Here is a 27,836-nt window from a genome sequence, read left to right as displayed (position 1 = left end):
TTGTCTGAGTCCACAAGGTCAGTCTCATTGCGCCGCCAGTGATGGAGATATTTCCGCATGCGTCACCTGATAAGGTTTTATATTTGACTTTAACTTCACCAGCTCTTGAGTGCCGTCTGCTTTAAATCCCAGAGGTGGGTCATTCTGAACTAATCCCCTGTTATCTGCTGGCAAGCTTTCCACTCTGGTACAATCCAATCCAAACACCACATTTAAATAATGGGGGGGGGGGGGCACGACCCCGTCGAGTGCAAACAAGCAGCTGTAATAGCAGGAGTAGGAGAACAAATCTAATTGAATTATGAGTTAGTAGCTCTGCCCTTGTGACAAATAACAGGTCATTACAAGGGAGAGTTATGGTTCCAGTAAGGCAATGAGTCAATATCACACCCAGTGAGTGTGTGAAGATTTCTAACCGACATGTTATTATTTTCCCGTACAATGGCAGAGACCGTGCAGGAGGAGGACGAGCCTGCTGCAGAGGAAGAGGGCGATGAAGAGCAAGGTGAGGGTTTCGGAGGGGAAAACATGTTGTCAGTGCCGACACTGTTGATAATTTGTCAGCGCGTACGCAGCAAGATGACATCTCAGTGTGGAGTTGGAACAAAGCAACGATGATTAATCTGTCTGTAACAATCACTCAGAGACGGGTGGGAAAATGTTCAGTCACACTTCACTTTGGTATGTGACGGTATTCAGTGACTTCAAAATCTTCATGTGTTCCTCCTCTTTTCTAAATCAAAAATGTTCAGGCGTTTCTCTCTTGTTGTCAATAATTATAAGTAGGAGAAATGTTAGTCTAATTCAAAGTCATCATTCCATCCACTCTTTTGTGTCAGGAAGGTGTTTTTACATTCACAGATAACACATTTCAACAGTTTGTTAATCTGTTCACACAAATAACATTGAGACAAACGCCCCAAGCACGTCACCTGATGTGTTATTATTATATGTCACATGGTTGGTGGGGCCTGACACTTAGGATTGTTCTTGCCAAAACTACATTACATTACATTTAATTAAATAAACGACATTGTACATATTGCACATATGACAATTAAGAATTTGAACCTTGAGAAGAGGACTTTTTGTATCTCAGAAATAGTTAGTGTCTGCATGATTTGACCTGAGGGTGAGTCCTAAAGACTTTTCCTTTATCTCAGTGGTTCCTAAACTGTGTGATGTGGAATTTGAGAAACCCACACATATAGAAAAAGTTATGAATGAAGTCTTAAATGTTTTTAAGGTCACACTCCTGGTGCTTGCAGTTTTGGCGTTTCCACTCCCCTCTCCGGCATCTGTTGGTCTCGCCACACGGCGGCTGTGGCCTGCCTGATCTTGTGCTCTGTCTGAGTCTGCTGCACACTTATCAAACCTCATTTGACATCCTTTTCCCTGTCTGCTTTAAATGGGTAAACTTCTGCTTGATATAAATAGGCAAATACATTAATTATTTTGTTATCAAACATTTTATAAGTGATATAGTTGCTTGTTTGTTGGCATTCGTAAATAAACAACGTTTACAGACATATAGAGAGATGGTACATACTTTGGTGTGCCTATGGGACAAAAACTACTACTTGAGTCCCATCAGCAGGAAAACGTTTTCACTTAAATTAATATAAACATCTTCTAGCCTTATGAGCACAGCATTTAGAACAGATTCATGGGTTCCTGACGGAGAATAATAGTAACTCTGACAAAAACACACGGTCAAATTTTCAATGTGTCCAAAGCTTTGGTTTATGAACAAATAGCTACTATCCTTTCAGCCTAACCTTTACTGCCTTTGCTCACAATGTTTGGTGGAGTGTTATTCAGAGGTCACAGATGCCTTTCCTTCTTTGGCGAGTGATCTCACAGTAATTCAGACAACCTGTCTGGCACGTTGATAATTATGATTTGTGACACTTGCAACACTTTACTTCTGCCACACCCACCGGCACAGATAAGAATACTGTAACTGATGACATATGTGCTCTATTTTGATATATGTGATCTTTTAAGATCTGTTTATGAGATATAGTTGTGTGTGTCTGTCAGTACTCACTTATTTGACACACACTGACAAACTCACACAAGCCTCTCAAGTATCTTATTGTGGTTACAGATGGAGAAGAGGAAGCAGAGGACGGAGAAGGTAACACTGTTGATCTAAATTACATTAAATGAATGTTGGCAGGAAATGTTACCCTGTTTTACTTGGATATAGTCAGCCTGGATTAGCCTGAGATACATTATCTGCTTAACTTAGTGAACACACTGGCTCCATTGTCATTACCTGCTGGCGTTTCCTGCTAGGATTATGGAATGTTTTGGTAATATTGTGTGTGTGTGGTCCGGACTAGCCCATTGGTTTTTTGTCTCACACTTCTTGTTTTCTTTCTAAACAGAGGAGGCCAAACCGAAATTTAAGTGAGTACACTCCCTGATACATGCACGCGGAGACACGCACAGAGAGAGAGAGAGAGAGAGAGAGAGAGAGAGAGAGAGAGAGAGAGAGAGAGAGAGAGAGAGAGAGAGAGAGAGAGAGAGAGAGAACTCTACAGTGGAGTTATAGAAACCAATTACCCGTTATGAAGTTAAATCTAGGCAACTTAACTGATCTCATATCTGTGGTCATCTTTCACACTGCCTGCAGCTGATTAGCTTAGCACATAATAAGGTACTTTAAACAGCATTCAGGCCTAAAATAATGCGTAATTTGGCATACTTTAATGTTGCCATTTTGCATCATGTTTACAAATCCTTCAGGCTCAAAAAACGTGCCTCATGCTTATTCCCAATACACTTCCTGTTTACATCCCCCAAAGCATTATGGGAAGCACCACGATAGCCCTAAAACAGTGGTCACCAACCTTTTTAAGCCCAAGATCACCGACCTCGGCCTAGGTGAAAGGCGAGATCTACCTATTGCAGAATTGAGTGAAAAAGACGGCCCAGACAGTGCTTCCAATTTGAGCCCTTTTATATAGGCTAATTGCATCTGAATTACTGTTACAATGAAGGCTCCATAATCGGCTCACAAAATATAGTCAGGGGTAAAGTGCAATTTTTTATGAGTGGGGGGCGGACCTCACCTCCTCTAGGGGGGTCCTCATCTCCCCTAGGGTGGTCCTCACCTCCTCTAGTTCCTCACCTCCTGTAGGGGGTCCGGGGGGATGCTCCCCTGGGAAGATTTTTTTTTAAATATTGAAGTTGAAAGCATCAATCTGGTGCACTTTGAGAGCAACAAGAGATCTATGGATACATCTCTCAGCATCCATATGAAACAGAACTGTAAACAGATTTACTTTTTCTTTATAATAATAATAATAATAGATTTAATTTGTTAGCGCTTTTACAGGTGCTCAAAGACGCTTTACAGATATAGTGAAGAGAAAAGAAAGGAACAACAAATAAATATAGTTAAAGTTAAAGTAAAATAATACAAAAACAATCACACATTAAAAGCCAGATTGAAGAGGTGAGTTTTTGTAAGTTTTTTGAAGGTGGTGAGGTCGGTGCAGTCTCTGATGGGTTGTGGGAGTGAGTTCCAGAGGGAGGGGGCAGCAACGGAGAAGGCTCTGTCCCCCCCAGGTCCGGTGATTGATGTGGGTGGGGATGGATAGGAGGTTGGCTTCTTCTTTATGGATATTTGACAAATCACTCCCCTTTTTAAACTGTATTCTTGTTTTACTGCCAAATAGTATTTCATACCTGTTTTTCATTTATTCTCTTATTGTTTGTATAACTATAATGATCATATGAAGGTGTGCCGCGGAAATAATCTTTTGAATAATTTGTGAAAAACCGTTCCAAACACTTTGAGAGTCCTTTAGCTCACCTGAGCCACTCAGTCTGACAGGGGAGGACTCTCCTCCAGCTTGTTGTGGAAACAGCTCCTTATGTCCGTTAGTGCAGCTAGCTAACCAGATGCTAACATCACGGTCCCCGCTAGCACCGGTCCCTTTCTCTCCCTCCCTCTCTCCCTCCCTTTCTCTCTCCTCTCCCTCTCTCTCTATCACACTAAATGCGCTATCGCCACACGCACAGAGAGCCGAGCTTGAATGACACAAGCACACGTTTATTTCCATGCAACTCTCCGATTGGTCTGGTGTCGGCCTCTGTTGCATTCACTGAACACGGGAAATTGCAGTCCTGTCGTCCTCTCGTGTCATGATGAGGTTCACGTAAAGCACGGTTAATGTATTATATTACTGAGGCTTCTCAAATATACGTCAATCAAGTGGCACCTGCTAACGGGGTGGTGGATGATAGGTTTACATCTAAAAACGTATTTTTCAAACATTATTATTTTTATTTTATTTTTATTTCTTTTGTTACTTTTTTTTTTTAACGGTCCGCGATCTACCCGCACCACACTCGCGATCAACCGGTCGATCGCGATCGACTGGTTGGCGACCACTGCCCTAAGATCTCATAATACAAAAAGTTCACATTGCATTATAAATATGTTTTGACATTACTGAGGCTCGACATATCGTATTGAAATGACATTAAATAAAGTTATGAATGCATAATTACAAAATTAAAGGAGACTTGGATGTCAAAGTCCCACCTTACATTATAATGGTTGGTTAAACAACATTTGTGGACAATTGTGCAATAAAATGGAAATCTATTCTAACGGAAAAACATATTGATGTGATGAACCAACTTCATACATTTTCAGCATGAATAGACATGCATTAATCAAAAAGGGACATTTTTTGGGCATGTTGGATTTAGAGCAATTTATTCTCATTTGACATGCACGATGACAGCGACAGATGATATATTTCAGTTTCATTTTTCTTCACATTTTGTCCCTTCTTTCCTTCTTTGTTCTTCACTTACTATCCTCGCATGTTTGTTTTTCTTCTTTTTTTTTTAATTCTGCAGGCCATTTATCATGCCCAACCTCATCCCTCCTAAGATCCCAGATGGAGAGAAGGTGGATTTTGACGTGAGTGATGGATTTCTGTTTAATGATGCAAACCAATGAACAAAGACTCATACCATTAAGCACAAGAAGCATTAACCCACTTTTTCTGTAGGATATACATCGTAAAAGGATGGAGAAAGACCTGATGGAGCTTCAGACTTTGATTGTGGTTCACTTTGAGAGCAGAAAGAAGGAAGAAGAGGAGCTCATTCATCTCACGGATAGGATTGTAAGAGTGTTAAGAGATATAAAACATATTTAAACGTATTCACACAGAGGACACTTAAGTCGGCTTTAAGATATGCTAAGATGCTGATCTGTTGTGCAGGAGAAGCGTCGCTCTGAGCGCGCTGAGCAGCATAGAATTCGCAGTGAGAGAGAAAAAGAACGACAGAAGCGTCTCGAGGTAAAGTCATTTTCAAACTGCAGCAATGTAATACTTCCTGAATGCACTCAATGAACCACCTCCTAACATTTCAAACCTGGTCCTCATTTTCTCTGTTTGCTTTAGGACGAGAGAACTCGTAAGGAGGATGAGGAGGCCAAGAAGAGAGCAGATGATGATGCTAAAAAGAAGAAAACACTCACCAGCCTCCATTTTGGAGGTTACATGCAGAAGTTGGTGAGCAGTCAGAGGGTTACTAACTATAGGAGAACTAGTTAACATGTGAAGGATATTACTCCAGAATCAAATTGTATTTCACTTCCCCACAGACAGAAAAGCGGAGTGGTAAGAGGCAGACTGAGAGAGAGAAGAAGAAGAAGATCCTGAGCGACAGACGCAAAGGTCTGGACATCGAGCACATGAGCCAGGACGGACTCAAGTAGGTGGAAAAATATTGTCTCAATTAACACAAAGTAGGGAGATTCACAAGAAAAATGATCTCTTAACAATCATACTGTAATATTTTTCGATCTGTGTGTCCCAGGGCGAAAGCTCAAGCGCTGTGGGAGTGGATGAACGAGCTGGAGGCTGAGAAGTTTGAACTGCAGTACCAGTTAACTAGTCAGAAATATGAGGTGTGTACAACAGAACACTACACACATTGTTGAAGTCAGGCACGTGATATAATAGACATCCTCTGAGTAACATTTTCATGTTCTTTGCTGCAGATTAATGTGCTGAGGAACCGCGTCAGCGACCATCAGAAAACGTGAGAATGAACCTGATTTTTTTATTTGACTTTAACACTTTTCACAGAGATATACGACACTCATGGATGCTTGCTCAGTTTAAACCTGAGCAAAAACCTCCCTAAAAATGTCTGTCCTTGAGTATTATTTCCTTTGACAAATAATCTACATTTTGTATTTAAAATAGGTGGGGTTCCCCTTCCAGGTTAGAATTATGGCCAAAAAATAAGTAGTTTGTACTTCTTACTGAATTCGAAAGTGTTTATAGATGTTACAAAGGGCCACAAGTTGCATTGGGATCAAAAGGCAGCCACAATAGACAGGGGAGAAGTAATGATGTTATTATATATTTAAATAAAAGTTCCAAGAAGAGAGGCGCGGGGGCCCTAAGGTCATGCTGCAGAACAAAATAACAAAGGCATAGCAGTTGTCAAAGTTAAGCTATAATTTGACCCACTGATCACAGCATGCAACACTCTTTTTGTTTAAGTTGGCTATGTAGCAGCTGTTTATCACTAAATAAGATGGTATTTTGAAGCACCACCCTTTCCCCTCCCTGCCTCCACCCAGCTCTCAGGGGCCCCCAGAGGCCATGTTACTCACTCAAACTGGGCGAGCTGGCTGTATGGCTGGGTGTGGTAGGCCATTCAGATGAAACTCCTGTCACATAATTTGCTGACTGCTTATTTTTCGAATTATAGAGGATTTTGCAACCTTATAATGTTAGCTTGTGTAATTGTCCACTCTCAACGATTTTTGTGGGCAAACATGTTTGACTTTATCCCCTTTGACCGTTCCTTGTTTTCAACAGATCCAAGAGGACCAAAAGAGGCCTGAGGAAATAACTACAGACATGCTGAGTGAGCAGTGTGGGCCCTAACTATCAGTCTCGCCCAGCAGCCACTGCATCAAACCAAGCCCTGGCTTTCCTGGCACACCTATAGTACCACCTGGTTCCACAATACCATCACCTACAACAATCATTATATCCATTTTCCATCCCCCGTGGTTTTCCTCCTATTACCATTTGTAATGGCAATTTCATTGTGACACGCCAACTATACCCATAAAATGGCTCCTACACCATCCATTGAATCCCTTGTGTTCAAGGGTGTAAATAAATTCTTATTTCAATCAACAGCTTTCTTGTCTTTCAGACTTTTGTAGCTCAGGTGCAGGAGTGTCCTGGAACTCTGAAGTCTAAAAAAACATGTATTCAAGACGTGAATGCAGAAAGCCTAGAGCAAAAACAACGAGAAACACCTTCCTACTCAAAGACAGGCTCTGACATGACTTTCATGATGCTCCTCCGGCTAACGCCCAGACCTCCACCCAACACACACATTCACACACAAAGCTGGAATAGAATGAATCATGTTTCATTCAGCTTTAATCACAGTGGGAAAACCCGTCACATGAAAAATGATATTCTTCCTTCAACTGCTTTATAACTGATCTTCATCAGGTGGATCTGATGTAGCACCAAATATGCGGGAAAAGTTACATCATGTATAAAAAGCGTAAGTAATTATATTTATGAATTTTGTTGGTTGAGTTTTAATGTCAATTAATTAAATCTAGTTGCTGTGGTCGACAGGTGGAGTTGCTGTGTCTTTAGGATGATCTCTATTGTTTGAGATCTACAGTCAGGAGTGTCAATGTATGAACTATATTCTAATATAAGGAAGGCGTGTGGCGCCACTGCAGGTTCAAACCCCACTGCAGTCAGCATGTCGTTGTGTCCCCGGGCAAGACACTTCACCCCAAATTGCTCCTGTAGGGATTGCCCACAGTATTGAGTATGTAAGTCGCTTAGGATAAAAGTGTCTAGCAAGTAACAAGTGTCATGTAATATAAATCATATTAAATACAGAATATTCCAAACTGATTTATATGAAAAAAACTAAAGCATTTGCAACCCCCTTGAGTGCAAGCAAAAGGCATCTACTTTTTTTTTTTCTTTCATTCCTTTTTATTACCTGTCAGCTGAGCACTGGGGGGGGATTTAAACATAACAGACACAGCTGACAGTGATTGAACAGATAAATAGAAACATATCATCAGTCATCTTTTCGTTTGGTTGCCTGAAGGATACTTTACTTATCCTGTCGTTAAAAAAACAAACGGTCTGGTGTAGTATCTGAGAAAAGACATATTGTGGGAAAAGGCTACAGCCGAAAAATGCGGCCGAAATGTTTCTACTTTTGTTATCATTGTTCTCCTCTTAGTCAGAGAACGGCATGCACACACAGACCACACTAACCCTGCTGCAACAAGAACTGGAAGCTTAATCAGTTCAAGAGTTATAACCGTTTGTAACCGCTGCAAAGAAATGTCCCTCGGGATGAATAACTTTAGATACCCTCTTATATACCTTTAAGAAAAAATAGAGAATGAGGATTATTCCAAAAGTGCTCACATCGGCAGCACATAATACAAACCTTTTGTTAGCATATTCAATTACTTGAATTTGGTTGTTGAAGAAAAAAAAACACAATTTACAATGTTGTTTTTCATATGTGGAATTTATTCTCTGTACAGACTGAGCGACAGGAGAAGCTCCGAATCATAAGCCACACACACATTTCTTACTTATTACAAAACACATTCTAAGCAATACTGACATCAATCTTCCCAGAGGCAAAGGAACCTCAGCAGGACTTTACAACTAAAAGCAGAAAAACAGTTCACTGCAGTGTGTTGTTGGAGTCATTGGGAATCCCCAAAGAGTTATCCATTATCTTTGCTTCAGACATTTGTTGAGCTGGGTCTGTTAATAGGATTTAAAAGCAGTTTCCAGGAAAGAAATATTCTGTCTTTTGTATTTGGGTTATGAGAAGAGGAATAATCCTTTAAGAGTGTTTAGCCAAAGTAGCAAACCTTACATAGGACAGTTTTAGATGAAGATGAATGTTTTTTTAAATAATAATTTAAATATGTTTTGTGCAACTTCTCCTGTCTGAGGGGGCGTAGACAGATCATTATTCATTAGACCTACGTTATTATCTCCCTAGAGACTTCTGTTGAATCACACTTTAAAGACTCTTAATGTGTCGAGCTATGCCATCTGTTGATAATTATTCAACTAGACTCCAAAGGGTTTTCAGGGGGATAACTGAGTGGGAATAATGATGGGGTTACATGTTGGGTCTGTGGCACTCCATGAACAGTTACAGATTCATGTGTTATCATTATCATCATATACAAAATATGTTATAACAGAAGGCTTCATACTTTAACAAATACTATTTAAATGTTTACATCTATACTAGTTCATATATATCATTCTAAACTAACAGATTTATAATACTTAGTATTTGTTAACATTTTTTAATATGTTATATCTTAAAAATAAATTCCTCGTATGATATTCATGAACATAACTAAGACTATAGAAGCTAGAGAACTCCAATTGCTCACTTTAAACAAGAAAAACAAACAACAACAAAACTAATGACAAAGCAAAAGAACTAGGTGTTTAGATTTAGTACTGCAATGTAAAGTCATAGATATTTTTGAGATTTATGAGTTCATAATTATATTGATATGCTTTCTCGTTAAGAGTTAGATGATATGATTGGTACCCCTCTCAAATCTTTGAAATAAATATGAAGCTAGTCCCAGGAGCGGCTGCTAACTTAGATTAGCACAGAGGCTGTTAACTTAGCGCAAAGGTAACATATTTACACAACTCTTTATATCTTGTTTGTAAAATCACAGATTGTAGATTTACAGGGCTCATAAACCCCGAGAGATTAAACAAACAAGATGCAACATGTCGATGTTTGAGCTTTAGAGTTGCTTGTGTGAAATGTTGTTACTTTTGGACAGAGGCAGGATAGCCAGTTCAAGGAATCGGATAGCTATTGTGCCAAGCTAAGCTGAATGGCTTCTGGTTGCAGCTTTATATTCAAATCACAAACATGAGAGGAATCGATCTTATTATTGACTCTTGGTGAGAAGAACATTTCTAAAAAAAGGAAACTATTCCTTACATTTTTCAGGCACTTTAGTTGAAAGCTGTTTCCATTTTGTTTTTGTTAAAAAAAATAATGAAACAGAAACAATTTAACAAAAACATTAAGTTGAATGTACAAGATTTGATGTGGGGGTGCCACAGTATCCAAATACAGAAAGTATTTTTCAATTCAGCTTTTCGTATATTCTTCTTATTACTTTCTATTTTTCGGCTACTCAGTCCTTGAGTCAGCAAAAGATAAGGATAAGAACATTTTAACTACAGACGGACAACAATGGCATTCATGAATCCAGCTAATCTCTGCATGGCTTTAGAAACTCTCACTGCAGATAACATTGTCTGGTGTACTGCAGCTCTCAGCCAGAGGAACTGGGTTTCTGCAGCCATGCAATCTTCACCTACCAATCACACACTCACCCTTTATTTACACAGACAGAAATATATGCAAATTAAATATGCAACACACCAATTATCCAAGAAATTAAAAACTGTTTCTTTAAGCTGTGTGTACAAAGTATGATTGACTCTTAATTGAAAGGCTCTTTCAACAAGGTTGTTACGTGATTAATGTAATTTAATTTCCTTGTTACAAGGGTGTGGCCACACAGCATCTAAACATGCTGCATTTCATCTGCGAGCACACACACACACACAGTGAATACAGGAAAAGAGGAGCAGAGAATTTTAAACCTCATGACACAAATTCAGCTCATTTCGGCCCACAAACCCTTTAAATCTGAATACATACAGGTGCAAGTACTTCGAAGCAATCAAACCTCTCGAGCTCTGTGGTGCTGTTCTGCTCTTCTGTCACTCTCACTCAGAGAGCTGCATGGACTTGTGCACTGAAGTGGTGTAGTCATTGATAAACATTGATTTGTCCAGCCCCAGCTGTGGATCAAAACATAGAGAAGAAATCAGTAAGAACGTCCTTGCTCTACTTCAAATAAAATGTTCAATGTCAGTAACTTAGGGGAGCTAATGATGGTAGTGTTTAACCTCTCTTGTCACTATTGATGTTTCTTGATTTTCGGCACGTATAAGCTACCGTTTACATTTAAGCACTTTTGCTCAAGTCATAGACAGACTTGCTAAATATCTTTAATGCGTTCTGTCCGTCCTTCACTCGGTACATTCTTGATGTCACTGCCTCTTTTTTTATCTTTCTTCCATTATCCAAAACTAGTCGGCCGGGATTCCCGAGTGAACTGTTTCTGTGTTCACTGAGCTTTTGGGTGTGGCAGGTAGGAAGGGAAAGTGAGTGTGTGTGTGCGCCAGAGGAGTAATAACAAAATCCCACCAGTTTCAACTGGCCCCTCCCTTTTGCCTGTGTTAGGCAGTGTGAACATGTGCTAAGCTTTACCCTGATGCACTGATACAAAAGGTTTGTGTTGTGTTTGCCGTAGAATGTCAGTAACACATGCATTTCAGTTCTTATTGAATTACCTTTTTCACGACACCTTGCAAATTCTTATCGCTCCATAAGGTGTGGAGCACCATTGAAGCGGCTCTGCTGCCTTTTGGGAAAGACCTAGGACAGAAAGGCAGAGATCAGTAGGGAAAAGCAGCAAAGGAAGGCATTCCAGGCATACATCTTTTTAAATAATTTGACAGTGGACAGCTTTTTTGTGTTAAAATAACCTTTTGTTGATAAGCAGCAATAGCAACAGCAAGATGGTACTACAACAAATATATCTTGATATCTAACTCACCAACAAACATGGAAATCATTGTTTACTGTGCACTGTCCCTCCTCGGTACAGCGCTAAGTGCCTCGGACAGTCCTTCAAGGGCTAAACCCTGTAACCCGTAAGTATCCATGTCCATTCAAATGCTCAACGTTTTACTGCGATATGTTGTTTCAACAGTTACTTTTTCACTTTATTTTTGTATTATCATTTATATTTCTTATTCTATTTTATCATTATTGTTTACCTTGTGTGAATCCTGTTTTTCACTCTGATCCTGTTGTTGGATAATAAAATGCCATCATATCTTATCTTAACATAATATATTACATATCCACAGAATATGCTATAAAGTAGTTCCAGGTAAACTGTTGGCAGAGTAACATCATTTCTTTCTCTGGAAAGAGGTGTGCCCTGGTATTTTCAGTGCTTTGAGCAACACTCAAAATGTTCCGTTCATTGTCATTGTATAAGGGTGGAGGCATAAAAGTCAGTGTAGAAGTGAAAATATGGACAAATATACTGAATAAATGGTTAGTGAAAAGGTTAAAATATGGTTGAAACAACCGTTTAAGGCAAACAAGTTATTTGTGTAAAACCTATGAAACACAACAGCTCCATTGAAGTTTGTCACAGCTATGAAAGCTGAATTTAGCCGAGTTATAAACCAATTAAAACTCACGTGTTCTTGCTGAGCTCGGTCATGGCTGACACCAGATCATTATCGACGAATTTCTTGCTGACCTCACTGTCCGCAAACATCAGATTGCGTGCTGTGTTGCAAGCTGATGTTATGGTGTCGTCGGAGTTTCCCATCTCTTTGGGGCTAGAGGAGAGGAGGCTGGTGATGTCAGGCAGGATCTGCTTTGCTGCAGAGAAGACAAAGGAAACAGTCAAATCAATAAACATTCATGTATCTTCTGTCTGCGAAAAAACAACATGTCACACTTTTCCTCACCCATGGAGGTCTGCAAACTGCTGGTCCGAGACATGTTACCCAGCAGAGACATGGCAGTCTTCTGCAGGCCCGGGTTGGAAGATTTTAAAAGGGGTCGAAGGTGCATGAGAGCCCCCAGCTTTTGAACCATTAACTGACTCATGGAACTGGACCCCTGGAAGGGAAGCAAACAACGCAGAAAGATCAGTAATTTGTGATACAAAATGCAGCTGTCTTTGTAATTATTTGACATGTGCATGCATTTCACTTTCCCTTTCAGTCCTTATTGTGAGTTATACTCATTATTCCTTCCACATCTCCGCCCCTGTTGCTCTTAGCCTTGTTCAAATGAATCTGAGATAATCCTGAATGTCTGATAAAACCCAACACACAAATGGAAGTCCTAATCATTGATGTTTTTGTCCTCACCGCTCCCTTTAAGGCAGTGAGGTTCTGCAGGGCCCCGCAGCAGGCTTCCAGGGTGGCATCTTTCTGGGACGAGCCCAGCAGAGACATATAGGTCTGCATGGCTTTGGGGTGGCACAACCAGTTCACACCTGTCGGGGTGCTCTCCTCCGGCATCCCCCGTACCGCGTCAAGTGAAATCTGAGGAGAAAGGAAGAGAAGGAGATGAGAAGGCTGCCTGGAATAAAGGCTGGTCATGATTTGACCAACACTCCTGAAGTGTAGGTTTGGAGGTTGTTGCCCACCTCCTTTTGGGCCTTGCTGCTCTTGGGGCTGAAGCATCCAACCGTGGAGCTTTTCTTCCCCACAGGTTGGAACTTGCTGTAGCACCCAGGGGACTCTTCCTCCAGCTGGTAGCTCAAGTTATGGAGGATGCATGCACAGTTCTCCACAGACTAGAGGAGAGGAGATGATTAAGTTCATTGCATAGCAGATGTTCTTTTTCAATGTAACTGCAGTATCTCTTTACGTCATTTGCCACAGTGTTTAAAAGAGAACATGGAGCAAATACAATATGAGGAACTCGCATTAGTTACTAAGACTCCATTTGTGGTTTATTATTTAACATCTGGATCTCAAGGGAACTATATAGTCTCAGTCAAACTTAAAGAAAAGCATTTGAAATGACTTCTACAGGGAAGATAAAACAGAGCACTGCCTTTTCTAGATCTCCATAATGAAGGAAGTGACTGGAATGACATGACTGATGACAAGAAGAAAAGATTCCCAGGCAGAATACACTTTGAATTTCCTTTTACGAGCATTTGTCGAGCCTAAATGGTGGATATGGAAACGTGTTTCAGGTCTTTTTATTTGTGATTGATATTCCCAATCGAGTAAGAAAACATTGATCAAGGTCCTAAATGTCAGTTTCTCTTTTTATTTCATTAAATTCAGTTAATTACGCTCGATGAAAAGTAAAATCTTTTGAACAAGTAAACAACTCAAATGAAGACAATATAGAGATACAATTAAATGTGTGCAGTACAGTATATATATATATATATATATATATATATATTAATAATACCATCAATGCAAGACTGTTTATAAAGTATACAACATTTCAACTACAAGGGGAATTTAAAGTGATTCACACGCATAAAGCGCAGCAACCGTCCTCATCCGAAACCAGGAAACAAAAATAAATAACTTGAGGCTGACACAAGATAAATTCCCCCTCTGCTTCATTACAAGAAGTAAACAGAGAGCTACACATATATAATTAGAACACGTTCACACCCAAAATAAATTCCTATCAGAGCATCAGCTAAATGTATACACACGCCTGCAGTGTTCATGTGTACTTTTATTGTATTGTGCGTGCGGATTAAGTATATGCTATGTAATGAGACTGAAATCACTTTGTAAGACACTTGTAGTTCTACAGGAGGGAACTAGAATACAGGACCAGACATGAATCAAAAAAAAAAACTGGTCTTGCGTGCTCACACATCCATAATTAAGTGTTAGAGAGACAATGTGAAAAAGATGAAGGTGCTGGGTACAAATGAGACTGCTGACCGACAGATGAGAAAGATGAGAAAGTTTACCTTGTCATCAGGGTTGTCCTCCGCCACACAGGACTGGATGTAACTCATGAGGGAGTTGATTAGGCCGCTGCAATCTCTCATTGCCTTTCTGTCCTTCTTTCTGCCGGAGCTCAGGTTCCTAAACACATTTCAATCATTCATTGAAATCCAAAAGGAAACACCTACTCGTCTCAAATAAAATAACAACACAGAATTGTGAGTGCCTCAACTAAAGATGCAAAAATATTACATCAGCACACAATATCCAACATTCCTACAAAAAAACTGAAAAAGTTTGGCACTTCTGTTCAAAAATGACTTAAACCATTTCATAACTAATTGATCATCCATTGGCTTTGTGAAGCCTTGACAACGATGTTTGTGACATCAAAATGTTTCTCTATTTCACTATACTTGTTGTGAACTACCTGATCTCTGCCCTGAAAGCATAACAATCTAACACCAGAGGCTCTGATGAATGAAGTGTTCTCACCGCAGGCACCCTGTGGCGCTGTAGAAGACATCAGGGTGGATATTGTTGTTGGTGCTTTTTTCTGACCAGCAGGTGAAAGGTTCCACCACGTTCTCCGTCAGGGCGGGCAGCGCTGTAGCAATCAGTTCTTCCTTCAGCTCGTCGGCAGAGGACAGGTTCCAGAGCAGTCCTAAAAAACGGCAAGACAGGTGGAGTTACAACTAAGCTGCATCATGTTGCTGCCATTATTATTTTTAAATCAATGTTTTTCTCTGAAGTGGATGGTCAAAGAACCATTGTTAAAAGAAAGTTATGAAAGAGATTTGGCTTTGGTGTGGTACTGGACAAGTATTGCTCCTGAAAATGTGTATGGTACAAAAAGGAGGTAGCTCAATTGGGTTGGAGGTTGGGTAACTGTTGTTGCTTGGTGATCATATAGATCTATTTGTTCCTTCACTTATTAAATGAATATTTATATTGTTAAAGATTTCATTTAATACAGCAGTGTTAAGACATAGTTTACTGTATGACAGGGGTCATTTAAGGTGCTGTATACAAGACAAGACACAAATGTTACCAGCTCTGCAAGGGGCTTTAAAACGTGATTTAGGGATTTGATTTGCTTGAGGTGAAAGATTCCTCATCCACACAACCAGAGTAACACAAATGATACACCAAGTACCAGAACCTAATCTTCATCAGCAACAACACCTCACCACACTCCCTAGACATGCCTCAACTCACTGTCAGTAGGTCAGGCCAGGCAAACACAGAGCATGCATTTTAACACACACACACACAACATTACTCCACTGTAGAATGTGGAGTCTAGTATTGCACATCAGTAAAACTCAAAACAAATATTTATCCATATCCAAAATTAGAAAATCACACGTGCCTGGCACATAAGACAGTGTAGTCAACTTTATGAAATCAAGCTGCACACCTGTGTGGTTTCACCATGAGCTCAACCAACATAACTACTGTATAATAAGGTTTCTTTAAAACAATGTCTTAAATCAACGGTCACAGATGAGGGCCTCCCATTCAGCAGGATTTGGTTTCTATGATCAAATAAATAATTTAAACATTTTTTTTTTACATTGCATTTAGCTGACGCTTTTATCCAAAGTGACTTACAATACTGTAAGTGCATTCGATCAAGAAGATACAAACTTGAAGAAAACAGAATCATATAAGTACATCAGGTTTCATAGAGCCAAACATTTCAAGTGCTACTCAACTGGCTTTAGATAAGCCAGTCCTTTATTAGTATAGAAGTGCTTTGTTAGTAATTCTATCGCTCGAAGTGGAGTCGAAAGAGATGAGTTTTCAGTCTGCGCCGGAAGATGTGTAAGCTTTCTGCTGTCCTGATTTCAATGGGGAGCTCATTCCACCATTTTGGAGCAAGGATAGCAAACCCATGTGTTTTTGCTGATGGGAACTTGGGTCCCCCTCGCAGTGCGGGTGCAGCGAGCTGTTTGGCTGATGCAGAGAGCAGTGCACGTGCTGGGGTGTACGGTTTAACCATGTCCTGGATGTAGGAAGGGCCTGATCCATTCACAGCATGGTACGCTGGTACCAGTGTATTGAAGTGGATTCTAGCAGTTACTGGAAGCCAGTGAAGGGAGCGGAGGAGCGGTGTGGTGTGGGAGAATTTAGGAAGGTTGAAGAGCAGACGAGCCGCTGCATTCTGGATGAGCTGCAGAGGTCGGATGGCACATGCAGGTAGACCAGCCAGGAGGGAGTTGCAGTAGTCTAGGCGTGAGATGACGAGAGCCTGGACCAGAAGTTGCGTCGCTTTCTGGGTCAGGAGGGCACGTATCCTCCTGATGTTGTAAAGAGTGTATCTGCAGCAGCGGGTTGTGGCAGCGATATTTGCAGTGAAGGACAGTTTGTTATCTGGGGTTTTAACAGTTGGATCAGAATATCGAAGTGTTTTGGTATCCAAGTGTTCACAGCACATGCACTGTTACTCCATGTTTTCACCGAAAAACCATAACAGATTTTTCTATGGATTTAACAAACGGGTTATAACATGATGATTTGAGAGCTTTAGAGGCGCGGGCAGGCTGCTTTTGTTGACAGAGCAACGCTAGCTGCTTCTCTGTTTTCAGTTTTCGTTGACAGCAAACAGGTAAATTATTCCTTTAAAAAAAATTCTTATTTCTTTTGTTCCATATTATTGTTTTAAAAGGTATGCTATCATAAAGCAGTGATTTAGTTATTCGTTTAATTTAAGAAGCCTATTCTGAATTTCCACAAACAGCACCGTTTTTAAAATGAAAAAAAAAGTGAATGCAGATAAAACAACATTATCTAATAACTGTGATGGATTCCTGCAAACATGTGTCATTTCATCCTAAAAGATGATTTAAGAAGTAGTAACTCAGATAAAACAGGAATGCACTATTAAAGGTCCCTTATTAAACTGTTATTCATCAATATATTATAGGTCTCAGATATATACAAAACATGTCTCTCAAGTGTTTGGCTCCAAATACCAAACAGATCATTGTAGCATCCCATAAACCCCTCTGTTTCAGCCCTGTGCTGATTCTGGGTCTGTTACTTTCGATGAAAATAAGGAGCCACTCCCCACGCACCTCTGTGAGATATTTGGTAAAAAATAACATAATGGTGCTCTAGGAGGAGCTTCAGAAAAGGAGGAAGATCAATTGGTTTTTCATAGCCTTTATGTGTGTGGTTTAACAAGCGTTATATGACATAAGCTGTGTTAAACCTGTATTACAATCACTTTTATTACTTGAATGATGTCCTCCTTATCTACTGAATAAGTGTAGAAATCATATCCATAATTGAAAACCAAGAACTGGCTATTTATTTAAAATATATATTTGACATGTTTATATGTATTTATTTTTGAATTAAAAAAAGGCACCAGAGGCATTCTTATATCTTGAGTTCCTGTCCCAAAAAAAAAGTCCTACCAGTTATTTGTTTCTGGGTCTCAGTAGAGTCTGACTCCTTCAGCAGCTGCAGGGCCTTAGCGATCCCGCCACAGTGCTGAACCTGCAGCTTGTTGGCCTGGTCTTTGAACACCAGGTTCCTCAGAGCGCCAGCAGCAGCCTGGCTCACCCCAGGGTTGGCGCTCCGCAGCAGGGTCACAAGAGCCGGGATACCTCCCATTTTGAAAACCTGGGACACAAAAATGTCACACAAAGATATAAACAGAGAGCATGCACCAGTTGGATTACCATCATGACCCGTCATCCCACAGATGTCATATGAGAATATACAACTTCCATGTGTGCAAACATGCAGGGTGTGTCACTGACCTCCTGTTTGGTGCTCTCCTCTTTGTAGGTGGTGTGTTGAATGAAGGTGGCTCCACATTGCTGGTAATTCTCATCTGACTGAGACAGGAACTCAATTGCCTGCTTCAGGGTCATATCTGACATGTTCACCGAGCTGTTCACCCTGCAGAAATAGGCATAGAGTTGGAAATTCGATACAAAAATAAGCTGAATGTTGCTCTTTTGTCATTTGAAACCTGGGCACATTTTATAACCCAGTATATATATTTAATTTTTAAATGGACTGCATTTATATTGGATCCAAGCATAAAAACACGGCACATGGCAAAGTCTGCAGCCAAATCCAGCAACAAATGATGAATGGCCTGCTTTAATAAAATAAATCAACTTTATTGAGAAACTGACCTACAACAAACTATATGTATATGCTGAAAAAATGTAAACGAGTCCATATACCACCCTGTACAAGAAACTTGTTGCCCATGTCAAGCCCCCTCTTATTGTCTGAAATTTTCGAGCAAGCCAGGTGAACTCACGCTGATATCTGCTCTATGTTGGACCTTTTGATGGTTCCCATCTTGCCGTCAGTCATAGAGTGCATGGAGGGCTGCTGGACGATGTGTGTCTGGCTGTTGGTCATCTGGTGGTTACTGTTCATCTGGGGGTTACTGTTTGTCTGGTAGTTACTGTTCATCTGGTGGTTACTGGTCGTCTGGTAGTTACCGTTCATCTGGGGGTTACTGCTCATCTGGTGGTTACTGGTCGTCTGGTAGTTACTGGTCGTCTGGGGGTTACTGTTCATCTGGTGGTTACTGGTTGTAGAGTAGACGCTTTGTCTATTGCTTCGATTCTGCATGATGTTGTTCTGGACCGCCTGCCCTTTGGCTCTCTGAGAAAAGAGTGATATACAATGTTCATAAAGAATGGTATTGTGGAGTATTTCTGATATTTGTTTGAATAATCTATTCCCTGAAAAAAAACATGGCAATTCAGTATCACTACATTTTGAAATAATAAGACTGATCACCATAACAGTTCCGCCTGTATGAGCAGCACCCAATGTTCGAGCCAAGGCCGGGTCACTGCGAGCGGATCTCAGCCCATTTGGGGTCTGGGTCTGGGAGGCAAAGTTATTCTGTTCCCATCCACCTGAGTTGTAATGTTGTCCTTTGGAGGTTTTAGCAGATAGAGTGCGGCTCTTCGTAGTATGTCCCTAAAAAAGAAAGTAATGTAAGTCAGTGGCTTTCACATAAAGCATTTCCTATTAAAATACTGTACTACACTATACTTAGATGGCAGTAACAATTCTCTGATCACTGTATCCCCTTAATGTTTTACTGTAGTAACAATCCATGTGGCAATAAAAGGAAGAGATTAGACCAAACTCTACTCAAACAGTTTCCACAGTAGTCCCCTGTAAACCAAGACAGAGGAATTTGACCTCACACAAAGCCTGCACACATTTCTTCCTCCTCAGTTCATGCTGAAGGCAACAGAGTGCACCACCAAACGGACAAGAGTAACATAATATCCGTTATTGGACACCAACTCAGGCAGTCGTGTTAAAAGACTGCTGGCACATTTGAGCAGTTTCTCACAGAGAATCTTTGTCTGTTCAGGTCATACACAGCACGTCATTAAACCCTTTAATCTGACATAATTATGCCTGGTTTATGTATCATTTTATTTTGACTTTTTTGCGCTAGTGTGTGTGCGTGTGTGCGTGTGTGTGTGTGTGTCCTTTTGTATGTGAAGGTGTGTGTACAAAGCAGGTTTTCAAGTTTTGTCTCAAATTAGGAAGGGCAAAATGACAGAACAGGTCTAGCTAATTCTTTAAAGATGAGACTTTCTCTCCACTAAGCCTTGATCTCCTATTGGCTTATTTCAAAAGGTACAATTCAAATCCCAAATCTGCCAGGGAGGAAAATTCCCATCCGTCTTTAAACACACCAAACGTTAGTAAGGAAAGGAGTGTGCACCCATGAGCACCAAAAACTCATACAAATCTTAGCTTACAAACTCTCAACTTCTGCAGCCGACATGTAGGCGTCTTAAATTGAACTGTGGTATTTATTAGGACGGTATATTTACTAATGGGGAAGCAGGTAACGCACACTTACAGGTATATATAAATATATACAAACACACACTGAAGACTGCATGTACCGGCTCTGTTGCCCCTTTTTAATTTGACTAGTTGCTTAGTTACTAGCCAGCCTCGCTACTAAGCAAGCTAAAAGCATGATGGAGGAGAGTTGTGTCAACAACATGTTTGATAAGAACTGACCGTGTGTTTACTCTCAGAGTGCTGCATGCTTCTTCATTTGGCTACAGCCTTCCTCATATCAGAGGCCAGACTGGAGAGACTGATGCAAATTCAGCAGAGCAAATAGAAGCAGCAGAGAAACAACAGAGAAACAACAGCAGGAGCCATTTTATTTGTTATAATTCATATCTGGTTTTCACCTATCAGAGAGATTTCAGATTCTGATGCCTTGCTAAATGTTATAAATGAAACGTGAATTGTCGCCCAGCAGAAGCTTTCACCATTGGCAAAGGGTAATTTCTGATGGAGTTAAGCTTTTTATATAACATAACCGCCATGTGTCAACCATCGAAGGTATTCTTGAATCAAGCTAGATCATTTTCAAATATGTTATTGAGAGACATTTCCATTTAGTTATCCGACGTCATTTCTGAGTAAGATTATCACAGAGTTAAGGTGATAAGTTATTCTATATATAAAACTGTTGTTGCTTGGTGATCATACAGATCTATTTGTTCCTTCACTTATTAAATGAATATTTATATTGTTAAAGCTTTCATTTAATACAGCAGTGTTAAGACATAGTTAACTGTATGACAGGGGTCATTTAAGGTGCTATATACAAGACAACAATGTTACCAGCTCTGCAAGGAGTTTTAAAACATGATTTAGGGATTTGATTTGCTTGAGGTGACACATTCCTCATCCACACAACCAGAGTAACACAAATGAAACACAAAGTACCAGAACATAATCTTAGGAACTAATAATGAGCCTTCATCAGCAACAACACCTCACCACACTCCCTAGACATGCCTCAACTCACTGTCAGTAGGTCAGGCCAACACAGAACACAAACACACACTGTCAACATTACTCCACTGTAGAATGTGGAGTCTAGTATTGCACATCAGTAAAACTCAAAACAAATATTTGTCCATATCCAAAATGAGAAAATCACAAGTGCCTGGCACATAAGACAGTGTATTCATTAAACTTTATTAATCGAGCTGCAAACCTGTGTGGTTTCACCATGAGCTCAACCAACATAACTACTGTATAATAAGGTTTCTTTAAAACAATGTCTTAAATCAACGGTCACAGATGAGGGCCTCCCATTCAGCAGGATTTGGTTTCTATGATTAAATAAATACTTTAAACTTTCTTTTTTGAACAGTTGGATCAGAATATCGAGGTGTTTTGGTATCCGAGTGTTCACAGCACATGCACTGTTACTGCATGTTTTCACCGAAAAACCCTAACAGATTTTTCTATGGATTTAACAAACGGGTTATAACATGTTGATTTGAGAGCTTTAGAGCCGCGGGCAGGCTGCTTTTGTTGACAGAGCAACGCTAGCTGCTTCTCTGTTTTCAGTTTTCGTTGACAGCAAAAAGGTAATTATTCCTTTAAATTCTTATTTTTTTTGTTCGATATTATTGTTTTAAAGGTATGCTATCATAAAGCAGTGATTTAGTTATTAGTTTAATTTAAGAAGCCTATTCTGAATTTCCACAAACAGCACCGTTTTTATAATGAAAAAAAAAGTAAATGCAGATAAAACATCATTATCTAATAACTGTGATGGATTACTGCAAACATGTGTCATTACATCCTAAACGATGATTTAAGAAGAAGTAACTCAAATAAAACAGGAATGCACTATTTAAAAAAGGTCCCTTATTATACTGTTTTTCATCAATATATTATAGATATATACAAAACATGTCTCTGAAGTGTTTGGCTCCTAATACCAAATAGATCGTGCATTGCAGCATCCCATAATCCCCTCTGTTTCAGCTCCGTTTCAAAAGTGCTGATTCTGAGTCTGTTACTTTAGATGAAGATAAGGAGCCCCTCCCCACGCCCCTCTGAGAAATATTTGGTTAAAAAGAACACAATGGTGCTCTAGGAGGAGATTCAGATGATAAGGTGTGTGGGGGGGGGGGGGGTTACCTTGGTTGGTGATTGGCTAATGGTTACACAAGCCAAAAAAAACGTTACCACATCATAAAGTGGCCAAAATCTGATCAGCTCATTTTCAGACAGGTTTTTTATATAAATGGATCAGGACGAAAAGTGAGCGAATCTTTTTTCCTGAAACTTTCAGAATCTCTTTACACAGAGGGGACAAGTGGATTTTGAACAATAGGTGACCTTTAAGTATCTTTGATAACAGTAGCTAAAACTACCATTGTTGTCCTTTAATGTTATGTCTGTGAAAAGTAAAAGGGTATTAGCGCTGACAATCACTAAAACAACAGCGCACTTACCACTTTGGTGTAGCCTGTTGACTGACTGGAGTTGGCGCGACCGAAGAACCCATTTGCTTTGGACGGAGAAAACTTGAAGGTTCCAAACTCACATGTTGACATATTCTGCGGTAATGGGCCTGTTAACAGAAGAGACATGTGGAAACTGAAATGAACAACAACTCACAATACCATGCAGTCAAGCTCAAAACAAAGTCCTTTACTTAATTGATCCCATGGAGGGAACTCTGCACAGTCAAAATGACATATAAACCCACACTCAAATGTATTTAAAGGTTTACATTAGAACACAAAAAGATGCCCCAAATGAGCCAATCAGAATCAGGTTAGCACTCTGCCCTCCTTTGGGCGATGAAATCTGGCGCTGCCCACCCATATTAACATAATGGAAAAATGGTCTCCTTCTCCTTCATAAACTACAGGATCCTAAACTGATAAAGTAGGAGAACACTAAACATCCCATAATAGATAGAGCTCTTCAACATTGAAAACCGTACTGACTCCATTACCCATCAGTTTCAAGAAGCTCAAAAGCAAATCCTCAATGCATTACTTTTGGTATAAAATACACAACACTTAAATTATTTTCTTTATTTCTCCTAATGCAGTTCTTTTGTTTAACTCTGTTAAAAAAAAATATATATTATTGAATTATTAAATATTTTTCAAGATTGTCATAAGGTTTCTGTATAACCTCTGATTAAATACTTATGTCTGAAATGAATAACAATTTGAACTTTATTGTTAATGATATAATTCGCTTGTCAACAATCGATCTGTCGTTTTTCAGATCATCATCCAAAAGAAATATGTTTCCAATATTTGATATGCATGACTGGCAATCTACAATCAGACACATACAGACCTGTCATAATGTCATTCACAGTCTGCAGTTTGAGTAAGCTTAATACAGCCACAGAGCCAACGTGCGCTGGCACCTCAGCCCGTCTGTCTCGTTGGGTGATTCATCAAAACGCAAGGTTTGCACATTGTCCCAAGATGACAGGCTGGGTCTTCACCACACCATTACAGGATTATGATTGTCAAAACAACGGCACGTTAATCACCGTTATCATACATGAGGTCTATGTAGCAAACACAACGTGACTAAAGACCCGTCATACATTTTAGAATCTCTTTAAAAGGGTCAGTTACTGAACAAATTAAATATATTTTATTCCTTAACCGACACTATTACTATCGAGCCTTGTATTTTTTTTATACATTTTCTGAGTTTCACAAGAGGATGCAGAGAGACCAATACCGATACTCAAAGAGGAGAAGATGAGTTCCAATCTCTTACAGTGCAATATTATGTCAATTATACTATGTACATTATACAGTAAAGAATCATTTTAATTCATGTTAATTCAAGTTATTGACTAATGTGTTGCCACGTCAAAAAGTGTTACACTCCAGTGATATCACCTGTTAATTTAGTACATTTTTTAAAGTTTATTTTGTACAATTTAGCTTATTTCTTACCTTTTGTTTAACAAAAGTAATAAAGCAATGATCAAGAGAAGCAGCTTCAGATGCACACTGAGGGAGACATGGCCAAATCATATGTTAGTCACTTGTGTTGGCAGAAACTCAATCAATAGAGACTCTCATAAATGTGGGTCTTTTCAGGAAGGCCTGCTTGTTGTTTTAACGCAACACTTTCTTTCTTCTACCTTTAAATCTTTGATCACTATGAACACAACTTCTTGTTAGTATTATGTAGGGGCTGCAGCAGAAATATCTAATAATGTCTTGGCTGCAAACGGGAATGTCCCCGGTCCAGAGGGTCCAACTGTCTCATTGAACCATTAACACTGCTTAGCTTATTCTATGAACAGGTTGGTGGAATAGGAATATTAAGAGCAGCCTCAGACGTATGTGCAAGACATACGTCTTGTGGTTGTTTTTATTAATATTCTGAGTTTGACTATCCTTCTGTTGTGTGTAATGTCGAAATTCGCTCACAGCAAAGTATTTTCTTGTCAGATCTTGAGGTCACTTTACACCTAGCTCTCTTTTTAGACAACTTCATAACTCCTAAATGATGCTATAACACAAAAGACAGAATCACAAACACAAATTTGAAGGGACAAATAAATATGGAGTTAATTTTGCTATTCTGTATGTGGACACATTTGGATAAAGTATATTATTAAAAAAGGTGCAAGCTTTCAAATGGTACTTTTTATGAACCAATATTGCCTGGTTAGGATGTATGGGTTCACAATGGCGACATTTTTCGTTTAATCTTAAACCAGTGGTTGTAATTACAATCTTTAAATCGAATAAAAGGCCCATTTTAAAACAGGTCAGAAATATTATTTTCACGCGAGCCACACACTTGAATGCATTGAATGTGTCAATAAAACAGTAAAATATCACAGTACGAAGTTTTTGTTGTTTATCTCTCTCTCTCTCAATTGTGGTGGTACTTTATAATGCCTGTTGAAGTAAAAGCCAAATACCAGACTGGTTTTGAAAGACTAAAATATAATTTCATACACATGTGTTTGGGCTGTGTGTGGCTAAACCCCATGGGCTGTATACAGAAACCTCTGTGGCAAGCTCATGTACAGTAGGGATAGGACAGTGCATGACATTAAGGATTTTGGGAGGGCCATCTAAGCTAATTTACAGATGGCCCTGAGCCCAATAGAGATTGCCCTGAAAAATGCGCGCGGACGAAATGGCACGAAGGGTTTGGGGGGCCTCCCCCTAGAACATTTAGATTTTTGCAGGTCTTACTGTAGATGCTGTCTGGTGCATTCTCTAGACTGAATTATAAGATGAACCACCACAATATTATATTGTACAATTTCAATTTTATTCTTCATTTCACTTGTTTGTTTGTTTGTTTGTTCTTGTTTGTGTTTGCTCGCTTGCATGCCCTGCATAGCTATAAGAAATACTTAAGTTGTTGGTCAAGACACTTTCCATCTGATGAAGGCAAAGAATAGCGATTCTAATGTCTAACACTTAATGTGGAGAAAGAGATGTCCTGTATGGGTTGATTGTGCGTTTATCTGTTGGTAACGCCTCGGGGTTCCGGTGGGCATGTAAACAAATGCATAATGCTGCGCTATACTTTGTGGCCTCACCCAGTTGCAAAGCGACACTTATTGTTTAGGTGTCTTTTAATAAGCAGGTAGTCATATCATTAGCTAGAACTAGCTGGATCTGATCAATATGGACATAAATGCGAGTGAAGTCTAATCTGACGGGAGAGAGAGATCAGCTGCTGCTGACGAGTCGACACGCAGCGCTGCATGATCATGCAGCGGTGAGCGGACAAAACACACACTTCAGGTTAGAATATCACACGTAGCTATTTTAATCACCTCTCGAACTACCTAAACTTTAGTTTTACTGTCGGGTCACTCATTACTGGATCCGCGAGCTGCATGATACTGGCATAATAGATTGCCCGATCGGGTAACCAGCAGGTGAGGCTTCATTGCCCGAGCTAAACTAGATGTCCTTAATGTCGAGCCCTGGGATAGGATCATGAGACTATGACTCTTCCCAGAGCTTACACTAACAAAACACTTTAGTTTAATAGCAGCTAACCATGGGTCACATTTCACACGCTGATGCTATGTTCATGGCGTTACCAACACACCTCCGATATAGATACCGAGACTAAACACCCCCTCAACATGTTCAACACAACTATTTCTCTCGCAGTTAACTACAATTAGTTAACTTTAAGCAGCAGCAATGTTTTACACACTTAAAATCTACAAAGAGAACCACGAGCGGTCTGTTTTCCTCACATAGCTGACCAAAAACACAGCACAGGAAAATAGCACATTCAATCTGTCTGCAGGAGGTCACTGAAGGGAAAGTTGTGTGACGCATAATTGCCAGGAACCACAAAAAAACGATTTAATTTTAGCAAACAAGCGCAAAAGTGATATGACTATAAGGATGCCTAAATAAAACCTCACTGTCCAAATTAAGAGGTTAGAACATGCACTATGAGGAGATATTCTTAATTAATGTGATGTTAATGTGTAAAGTTTTGTTTCCATACTTAGAGCTGGGGGGGACAATGTGCCGTTCTTCCCAGGTTTTGACTTGCTTCTCTTGATGGTGTGCACTTGATCCAGCACGCGCCGCTGTCCTGAGTGCAGCTTGGTGTCGGAAGGCACCGCGAGCGAAGTGTCCTCCACGCATCGGATATTCATAGCTGAACGCAGCGGTTCCGGAGCCATCATTTTCCCAGCTAGGTGCCCTTCTCAAGAACAGTTCGGTTGAAAACAAGTTTCCAAATAAAGTGCAGACCCGAAATAAAAAACGCAGCTCGACTCAGCGTGAGCAGAGCAGCGGACAGGGCCAAGTCTGGAGGTTGGCAAAGTGTTCAGAGATCAGCCAGCGGCGGTGGACTCCACCCTCGGGACCGCGCCCTGTCGAGGTGGGACCAGAGGGAGTTCACTCCAGGAGCCACTGGTGGGCGGGGCCGTGTGCAATATCTGCACACCTGAGCTGATTAGCATAAACAGCCTGCTCTTTAATAAGTAGCCTACGTGTTTTTTCTCTCTGTTAACGCTTCAAGAAATGTTCAAAGTTCATAAGTAGTGTTGGAATGAAGCCTGATACATTAAGGCATCTCAAGCCAAACCATAACTTATAATATAGATTTTAGGGTCACATACTTGAATATACAGTATCATGAGCTTATAAAATATAAAAAAAGGGCTAAACCTTGACCAACTACTAAAATGTAAGCTATATTAATGCATGAGTAATGGAAATAATAGAGTATCTGACTCCTCAGATCTAGACTTGCACTCAAGAATAATTCAGATGATTCATAATTAGGAATAAGGCATTGCTGCAAAAATATATTGTACATGTCATACATATGTGTCCACACTTTAGG

The 27,836-nt window shown here is 39.9% G+C and overlaps 2 protein-coding genes across 3 annotated transcripts; one reads left to right on the top strand and one right to left on the bottom strand.

The window, feature by feature from the left end:
- The first annotated feature begins 254 nt into the window (after positions 1–254).
- Positions 255–7,199, top strand: tnnt2a (troponin T type 2a (cardiac)). The gene is made up of 11 exons (XM_079676251.1): positions 255–505; positions 2,111–2,140; positions 2,394–2,415; positions 4,885–4,948; positions 5,040–5,156; positions 5,256–5,333; positions 5,439–5,549; positions 5,642–5,751; positions 5,857–5,947; positions 6,041–6,081; positions 6,873–7,199. Exons 1-11 carry the CDS (start codon positions 421–423, stop codon positions 6,904–6,906), a joined length of 783 nt encoding a protein of 260 aa, XP_079532377.1. The 5' UTR covers positions 255–420; the 3' UTR covers positions 6,907–7,199.
- Positions 7,200–8,567: 1,368 nt separating this feature from the next.
- Positions 8,568–27,450, bottom strand: pkp1a (plakophilin 1a). Of its 2 annotated transcripts, XM_079674093.1 has the most exons (15): positions 26,988–27,450; positions 22,952–23,070; positions 19,440–19,625; positions 19,190–19,301; positions 18,949–19,135; positions 18,434–18,575; positions 18,086–18,293; positions 15,156–15,324; positions 14,684–14,801; positions 13,376–13,525; positions 13,095–13,271; positions 12,687–12,840; positions 12,411–12,597; positions 11,487–11,571; positions 8,568–10,931 (listed from the first exon to the last, which is right to left on the bottom strand). In XM_079674093.1, exons 1-15 carry the CDS (start codon positions 27,169–27,171, stop codon positions 10,857–10,859), a joined length of 2,253 nt encoding a protein of 750 aa, XP_079530219.1. In that variant the 5' UTR covers positions 27,172–27,450; the 3' UTR covers positions 8,568–10,856. The 2 variants fall into 2 exon arrangements, with proteins under 2 accessions (XP_079530219.1, XP_079530218.1); XM_079674092.1 differs by having other exon boundaries at positions 18,949–19,301; positions 26,988–27,448.
- Positions 27,451–27,836: the final 386 nt, after the last annotated feature.

The sequence above is a fragment of the Notothenia rossii genome (assembly GCF_949606895.1).
Source record: "Notothenia rossii genome assembly, chromosome: 4".
Lineage (NCBI taxonomy): Eukaryota > Metazoa > Chordata > Actinopteri > Perciformes > Nototheniidae > Notothenia > Notothenia rossii.
This window is presented reverse-complemented; position numbering and strand designations above follow the sequence as displayed.

Excerpts from the sequence above, each read along its gene's own strand:
- pkp1a (XM_079674092.1), bottom strand. The coding sequence starts at position 27,171 with ATGATGGCTCCGGAACCGCTGCGTTCAGCTATGAATATCCGATGCGTG. Across the intron at positions 11,572-12,410 it reads ACCGAGCTCAGCAAGAACAC|GTCTTTCCCAAAAGGCAGCA; the intron begins GTGAGTTTTAAT and ends TTTCTGTCCTAG. Across the intron at positions 10,932-11,486 it reads TGCAAGGTGTCGTGAAAAAG|CTGGGGCTGGACAAATCAAT; the intron begins GTAATTCAATAA and ends TTTGATCCACAG.
- tnnt2a (XM_079676251.1), top strand. The coding sequence starts at position 421 with ATGTTATTATTTTCCCGTACAATGGCAGAGACCGTGCAGGAGGAGGAC. Across the intron at positions 2,141-2,393 it reads GGAAGCAGAGGACGGAGAAG|AGGAGGCCAAACCGAAATTT; the intron begins GTAACACTGTTG and ends CTTTCTAAACAG. Across the intron at positions 6,082-6,872 it reads GTCAGCGACCATCAGAAAAC|ATCCAAGAGGACCAAAAGAG; the intron begins GTGAGAATGAAC and ends TGTTTTCAACAG.